The 8,712-nt window shown below is 48.7% G+C and overlaps 1 protein-coding gene across 1 annotated transcript; it reads left to right on the forward strand.

The window, feature by feature from the left end:
* Positions 1 to 938: 938 nt before the first annotated feature.
* Positions 939 to 1,812, forward strand: EI90DRAFT_3021143 (uncharacterized protein; the record flags this gene model as incomplete). Its single annotated transcript, XM_039057609.1, has 2 exons — positions 939 to 1,074; positions 1,103 to 1,812. 2 exons carry the CDS (start codon positions 939 to 941, stop codon positions 1,810 to 1,812), a joined length of 846 nt encoding a protein of 281 aa, XP_038909649.1.
* Positions 1,813 to 8,712: the final 6,900 nt, after the last annotated feature.

Consider the following 8,712-nt stretch of genomic DNA (forward strand, 5'->3'; position numbering starts at 1 on the left):
AAGAAAGTTAGACTGGTGGCAAAAGGATATACCGAGGTTCTGGGAGTGGACTACTTCCAGACTTACTCACCCACACTTGGCTGCGACACTTTATTTGCGTGCCTCACCTATGCCGCTGGACATGACCTCGAAATCCACCAGTTAGATGCCGTCACCGCTTACCTGAATAGTGACCTCCAGGAGGAGATCTACATCAAACCTCCTGCCGGAGTCCCGACAACACCGGGAAAGGTGTGGTTGCTAAAGAAGGCCCTGTATGGCTTAAAGCAAGCCGGCCTGGAATGGTACCGCACGCTCTGAAAGCACCTGAAGTCACTTGGATATCAGCAATCTGGATACGATCCATGCTTATACTACGCGGATCACTCATGCTTCATCCTCGTCTATGTTGACGATCTGTTACTCGTTGCTCCGAAGTCCGAATTGGCCATCATGAAGGCCGAGGTTACCGGAAAATTCGAGATGCGGGACCTAGGAGAAGTCCATTGGTTTTTAGCGATGGAAATCACGCGCGATAGAGCTGCATGTACTACAGTCATTCACGTGCCAATGGTTTTCACCCCTCAATGGTTAATATGCCCGTAGCATCCTTATTTCATAGTCATATTTCTTCATTTTTTTCAAGCTTGTATGCAATGACTACAGCTACAACTATGCAAAAATTTGAGCTGATCGGACATGTAATGAAGGAGTTATAGTAGTTATTTAGTGTGGAAAATGGTAAATATGAGGGTTGCGCATCCTGTACATTCCAGAAGTAGGGAAATGACAATAAAGTATGACCTGGGGGTTGGGGTGTTACTCAGGAGCAGAAGGCCATCAGCACATGTGCCAATGTTTGTTTGTTTTGGTGAACAAGCAGTTGCCGGACCTGGGTTTACATCCGTGCTTCCCTTATTCACACATCCATTTCCTGTTCTGCATTTGCGATTTCCTTAATGGCTCGACATGCAGACTCCCTGAGAATGAGAAAGCAAAAGGCATCTCAAGCAGTAGAGGAGCACATGCTGCAAACTCTTGCTTCATATCGTGCTGAATTAGCGCGCGCTCAGCAGGAAGGCCGGCAGGCTGTTAGTGCACGAGAATATGCATTGGAATGCAGGGTCCCATATACTACATTTCTACGGAGACTCAAGGGAGGACAGGGTCGCAATGCAGCTGCTACTTTCTTTGGCATTTAAACTCCCAGAGCGGGTATATGGTGATGGCAGAAGCCTCCAAAACATCCAATGGGGCCTTGCTGAGGACACGGAATATGAGAAGAAAACTCATGAAGAGCTGATTGCTGAATTGTGTGAGACACAAGCTGCATTTCGAAATGCAAGGGATTATGTGACAAGCGCTGTTGATGCCATAGATGCAACAAATGCACAGTTAGCACTTTCTGGGATGTACGTATCAAAGGCTCGGACTCAGCTTCTTTCCCGTGAGGAGGGAGAGAAAAACAAGGAGGAAGGTGGTCGGATCAAAGGTGTGTTTGGGCGCGTGGTGACACATGAGGGATTTATTCAGCAGCAGAGTGATCGAGCCAAGAAGAGGGAAATGGAGGACGCGGTGGAGAAGGCAAAGAAGGAGGCACAGAAGGGCTGGGAGGAATTTCAGAGACACCAGAAAGTCGGTGAAGCAGCATGGAAAGTGCAGAAGGAACAGCTGCAAGCGCTGAAACAGAAGGTGCCAAAAAAGCCAAAAGCGGTCACAAAAAAAGACTGGATGGCAGAAAATTATCCTCAGTTGGTAATTTTGCTGTCGGATACAGTGAAAGAGTGTGGAAAAGGAGTGGAGGAACCCATCTGCGACGCCGATGAGCAGTGAACGGGGATCGATCTGGCGTGGGAAATTCAAGGTCACACTATGTCACACTGAACCATTAAGCCATGAAAGGCCCATTTGCTCACCTGCATTTATTCTCCTTCATTTCTCATTCTTTTTCATCCAATTTTGGACAGTAGGTACATTATAAGTCTGGCTACTATTGGGATTTTTTTTATTTTTTGGAGGGCAGATCTCAAATTATAGTGTCAAAATTACAAAAGGTGCGCCATTGGCACGTGAATGACTGTATTACGATAAGCCAGCGACAATATGTCACCGACATCCTCGCGCGATTCAGGCTGGAAAAAGCACGACCAATGAGTACCCCAATGGCTGCAAACTTAAAACTTGAAAAGTTGAACTCACCAGAAATCGATCAAACGCTTTACCAATCGATGCTTGGGTCACTCATGTATGCAGCGATCAGTACCCGCCCGGATATTTCTTTCGCTGTCGGACTATTATCTCAACATGCTGTGGCTCCCGGACAACAACACCTATCCACTATTAAGCGGGTGTACCGATATCTGAATGGGATGCGCAACTTAGTCTTGACATTCGATGGAAAGAGGTTGAAAGAGGGGGTATGGGGATATTCTGATGCCGATTGGGCTGGAGATCCTAGCACAAGGAGATCAGTGTCAGGTTATTGCTTTATTTTTGGTGGTGCCGCGATAGCGTGGTCTTCGAAGAAGCAACCAACAATCGCTTTATCAAGCACGGAGGCCGAGTACATGGCCACAGCACATGCTGGAAAAGAAGCTACATACCTTGACAACTTATTCGACGATTCCAGGATGTTTTCCGACGAAATCCCAGTCAAAATCTTTGTCGACAACCAATCAGCACTCGCTATTGCCGAAAATCCCGTGTTCCATGCTCAAACAAAGCATATTGATGTGCGACATCATTGGATCCGCGAGAAAATCGAGAACGGTATCTTGGAGCTTGAATATATTCCTACAGCCGATCAGGTTGCGGACATATTCACCAAAGCGCTGCCACAGGTAAAATATGCGAAGTTTAGATTGGAGTTGGGTCTAAGGTAAAGTCAACAAGCGTTGAGTGGGCGTGTTGGAGTAACGATGACCCATGACTTACCAACCAACACCACATGATCCCTCTTACATCCGTATTTGCCTCGTGACACAATGTATATAATTGTATATACTGTTTTCGCTCTACTTTCCTTTTCTCCTCAGTTCTTCATTTACGGAGACTGAGGTTAGTATCATTGTTTTTAGTTAGTTGTTACATTACTTACTCTGTACTCTTCTGTACTATAGCTCCCGCTTTAGGTTAGTATTTACCGTAGTAATTCAGTTCTTCATTTACGGAGACTGAGCTCCCGCTTTAGCCCTCCTATTATAAACGTCTAGCAAGATCAGATAACTCCTACCAGGCTACAATTGTTATGAGGGTTCCCCTCAAACTGGATGGCTGAGCTTGCAGCGCCCTCGGCACTGCACTGCAAGCTTGGCCATCCAGTTTGGGAGGAACCCTCTAACAAACTGTACTGCAATTTCAAATCAAATATGCTATCTTCATTTGTATGCGAAGTGTTTAGTTCAGGCAATGGTCTATTTGATTGCAGTAAATAAACTCCATACTGTTGGAATAACCATCAGGGATGGAGTAACCTCCCTGGCATAATGGGTGAGTAGTGTATGGATGCATGCTAGAGGTCCTGGGTTCAATTGTCCATTTTATGTCATTCGTCCAGTCACCCGATTTACATTAGTTGAATTCATGACATAAGTCTATAGTGCTAGCAACATGAATTTCTTCACATACCCAATCCAAGAATCTGAACCATATCCATGCATTCAGTGTCAGGGATCACTTGTCAGTCCAAGTCAAGTATCACCCAAAAACCTAGTCATAGACAAAGCTGAGGTTCCAACCCTCAGCAACACATAGGGCTATTGTCAGGGTGTGGGAAAACATTACCGTGACTTGCCGTTGGCGACCGTTAAGGTCTGCTGCTCCAGTGTAACAGCCCGTCAAGGGCAGGGATGACAATCGTGGTGAAACGGGGTTTTGGCTTCAACGACTCGTTCGTGAGCGTTGCGCCTTGTACTTGACACGGCCCCAATATTTCAGAAGGCAGAAGGTGCGACTGAGTCAGACAGAGAGTGCAGGGGGTAACCCTAGTTGATTTTCGAACTAAAGTATGAGGTAGTATACAACTGGTATTTAAGTATAACGGAATGAATAGAATTAAGTCGCCAGATCTCATGGAGATTGTGGGCGGGCTTAAGAAGGAACGAAAACAAACAAAGAGTGTGGGAGAAGGACAGCCATGCACAGCCATCAAGAAAAAACAAGTGTGATAAGGAATGACTCATAGGCCCATGACAGGCCGTGGAAACAGGTAGCAGTGATGGGGAAGGGTGATGGGCTTGTTCAGGCGGCATCGGGTGGGTGGCAGAGTTGATGGGGTTGAAGTGGAGGAGGGAGAAGGTGTGGGGAGTAATCACCTGACCATGGGAATTGCCGGGTCGTGACAGCTATATACATGAGAGATATGAATCAATTGGAAGAAAAAGGATCAACAGAACTAAATGATGGGGTAGGCAACAAAGTAATAAAAACAGGGAGATACTCAGATCAAGGGGTGGAGTCAGATCAGGGAAAGGGGTGAGAGAGTTATGGGCTGATGCAGCTACATGCGGTGATATATGTAGTCATATCCTATGTCCCTGACATTCAGATTGGCCCACAAAGATATGCCAATATGGGTCTAATCTGCTAGGAGCCCTAGATGTCAGGTAGAGGGAGGGTGCATGGACACTCCTCCACATTAAAGTCTTGGCAGGTGACTGATAAAAATGGAAGCAGGATTGCATATATACATGTTACCCAGGGAAATCAATGTTATTAAGTTGCCATCATAGTGTACCTGATATTAATTAGAGACAGCTAGCCATGTGTTCTGCACTTGCTCACTGTCCTTACTCCACATTGGTCACTGCAGGGGCTGTCCTGCTCTGCTCCATATGGCATTATTAAAGAGATACGTTCCCACCACACCACAGCCCCATACCCAACTTCCCAACCCCCTACCCGACCCAACCCACCAACCCAACCCATGGGCAATTACTTTCCAGGCATGCATACACACAGCACACACAACACAGCACACAGCACACACAGCACACAGCACACTCAACACTCAGCACTCAGCACTCAACACTCAGCACTCACACTCACACCACACACCACACAGCACACCACACTCACACACTGCACTCACACACTGCACTCACACACCACATACCACACTGCACTCACACACTGCACTCACACACCACATACCACACCACACTCACACACCACACTCACACACTGCACTCACACCCCACACAGCACTCGCACACCACACACACACTCAGCACACTCAGCACTTGCACACACACAGCCCTTACCCAAACAAATGCATGCCTTGCAAGCTCAGCCAACAAACCACTGTCTCTGTCATATCTGTACAATCCCGACCTCCACTGTTATAGGAATGACCAGAATCTTATGGTCCATGGTTACAAGCAAGTAGAACCAGGTATGCCTCCTTATTGTTTTCCCCTATTTCTCTACCCAAACCCCATGCCAAGCTTTCCCACTGGGTTTTGGTGCTGGCTGGGGGAATTGTTGAATTTCAAGGGACTTCCCTTGACCATTACAACTTTTATATTAGATATAAACTAGTCATATGACATGTAAAGGCAAATGCTGAAAGATGTTTTCTGTCAGAGACCAGATTCGAGATGAGGGAGTGTCTCTGTAGCGGAGGGCTTCAGCCTCAGCGACTTCTGCCAAGAGTGCTGTGCCTAGTGACACGTCCATGCCCTAACTTACTGACTGGCAATCAGAACCTAAGGGGGGTAACTCTAGTTGATTTTATTACTGGAGTGTAACCTATGTACAAGTGGGATATATATATGGTTACAGCAAAGACGGGTCCGCAATTGGCAGAGCCGAACGGAGTGGAGCTAACGGGGTTAAACATTAGCCGACTGAATATTACCAACAAGTCGGGTCGTGGGGTTAGCGGAAAGGCAGGCGATAACCCAGAAACGGAAAGGAGGGATAGGCCCAAAGGTGGGCTCTGCAGGGCAGGCGATTGTATTGCCCAGCGGAGGCGGGAGTGCGCTAGTGGATGTTGGAGCTGTCCGGAAGTCTTCGGGGCTCTGTACTTAGGGAGGTGTAGGTAATAAATTGAAATGAGGGGGTGGTGACCATCGAGGGGTACCGAGAGGATTGCGGAATACGGGAGCTCCGAGGTTAGTGAAGAAGGAGTGGGGTTAGACCAGAGGGAACGGAGGGACCAGAAGTCGATGGCTGGGGATGGATATGACATTTTCAGATTATTGAATACATAACCCACAAACCTTGTACCACAATTGTAACATCCTCACCATTGTGCCACCACTGTAAACTCAACCTGTAACCTTGGAACCATGTCCACCTCCCTATTCATCCTCTCCATGACAAAACCGCAACAAGGAGGGCATTCCCATGCCCAACCTCCTGCTGCCTGCTCCCACCAGTCCACCAGGTGGTTGAGCAGTCACTCCCATCCAACCAGAAGTTCCCTATCAGGAACTGTAGCCTATCCCACCTCCTTAGGAGAGGGATATGGTCCAGGCAGCTCCAGGCTGCCTGGCCATGCACCCACGGGTCCCACTTCCCACGGTCACCCACTACCGTGCACTGGTCCACCAGCCCGCTTTCCCCAACAACTCCCACTACTGGTACGCTCCTGTGAGTGCCAAGTCACCGATAGCCACCAACTGGGTGACTCCCTTTGGGAGTCCCAGTATCCCATGCTACCGGTACGCTCCATTGAGCACCAAGTCACTGCTAGCCAACCACTCCCAGCACACCTGCTACCGGCATGCTCCCATGAGCGCCAAGTCCCTGTTAGCAGACAGCCAGGTGGCTCCCTCAAGGAGCCCACATCATACTCGCTACCGGTACACTCCCAGGAGCGCCAAGTTACCGTTGGCCAACCCACAGGTTGTACTTCCAGACACTCATCCCATTCTGCTCTCCCTCTGATGGCTATGCAGCTACCTCCATTAGTGAGCTGAATGGTTCAGGTTGGGTTCCCCGGAACCCATTCCTGTAACATCCACTCCGGGCTCCCAGAACTCCGAAACTGACTTCCGGAGTCCTACTTCCCTTCCATCACCTTCTCCTTGCCGACTCCCAAGAGGTTATCCCACCTCCAGCTCCAACACCACCTTCGGTCCGACTCTGGAACATTCCAGGTCTGATGTTACGGGGATGGGGGAAATTCCCCATTCCTTGATCCGTTCTTATAGTGGGAAGACGAGAGTCATGTCTAGTTTGTACCATAACTGGAAGTGTAATCGATGAGTGATCCCAGTCTGACCTGGGAGTGGACGATCGAATTCCCATCGATCGCGATGGGTGATGTAGTGAGCTATTAAGGGATTGATGATTGATAGTCGGAGATATCAGGACAGATGGGTCAGCCACGGATACTTGGCGCTCCTCAATGGAGCGTACCGTGTGTGAGGTCGCGACTGGTGAGATGGGTGAGAGCTTCGCGTAGTTGCCATCGGGTACTTGGCGTTCGCAGTGCGAACGTACCGGTAGCGGGTTGATATCGTAGGCGTGCAATGAGGGTTGACTATTAGGGCCTTCGGTGACTTGGCGTTCCCAAAGGGAACGTACCGTTGGCGGGGACATATGATGACTGGCAAAGGAAGAAACAGACGGTGGATGGGCGGCTACTTGGCGTTCGCATAGCGAACGTGCCGGCATCGCGGGTAAGTGGGCCTCATAGTGTTCACGATCACCATGATCGTGATGGGACGTCGTATGTTGAGTACTGAGGGGAGAGCGGAGTGATGAAGACCCATAGGGTACAGGTTCAATAGGACGATACACACGTCGAGAGTCTTCGACTCTCGACTTCGAGTTCTCGCGGCGAGGGCCGTTAGAGGACTCGATATAACCAGACTTATAAGACATATTGAGAGTTGTACAGTCACACAGGTTCAGTTGAGTCACAGGGAGGGTTGTTACAGAAGACGGTACACGAGACAGTTGTAGAGCAGTTGTTAGTTAGCAGGAACGGCCTTCGGCGGTTTCCGTACATGACGCGTGACTATCTACAAATGGTAAGGTCGCAGGAAATCCCGTGAAACACAAACAACCTCGGCCAGCACCAAAACCCCAATGGGGAAAGCTTTGCACGAGGGGGGGGGAAAGGGGTAGAACGGGTAAGGAGGATAGGGTAGCGGGATAGAGGATGGAAAGGAGAAAGAGGGGAGGAGCGATAGAGAGGGGAAGTCTTTGACCATGCGATGGATATGGTCGTTGGAGACTCCGTATCCGTAACATCTGACCTCAACCTCGACACCTCCCAGATGAGCATGCAACACCTATGCTCCCAACTCTGGACCTCCACTCTGGAATCCTGTTTGTGTCTCCATCTCTGGAACCTCCAGTCTTACTGTAGCTCCAACCTTGGACTTTGACCCCACCTCCGCTTATACCCATTGTATTGTTTAGCTCATTCCATTTAATTACATTTGCCAATATTCCGGAGTTTAACTTCTGAGTTCGGACTTTCCAGACTTACTTCAGACCTGCAACTATTGCATTGCTCCATTCAATTCCGCTATTCTCCCTCATTCCTATTTGGGCTGCTGCTTCCTTTCTATTCAGTCAGCTAGCCATTCCCCACTCCCATCCTCCTTCCTCCTTGGGCCTTGGCCCTTCACTCCTCCTTTGGGAAACACCATTGAGTCAAACCCTTGACCCTCGGTGTTGTTCCTCCTTCCAGCTCCCTTTGTCTGCTTTTGGAGTACCCTTGCTCCTTTTGATTCCAGACCCCTCCTTATATACAATGTACTTAGTAACTTGTAA

The sequence above is a fragment of the Cantharellus anzutake genome (assembly GCF_015039405.1).
Source record: "Cantharellus anzutake strain C23 chromosome Unknown EI90scaffold_102, whole genome shotgun sequence".
Lineage (NCBI taxonomy): Eukaryota > Fungi > Basidiomycota > Agaricomycetes > Cantharellales > Hydnaceae > Cantharellus > Cantharellus anzutake.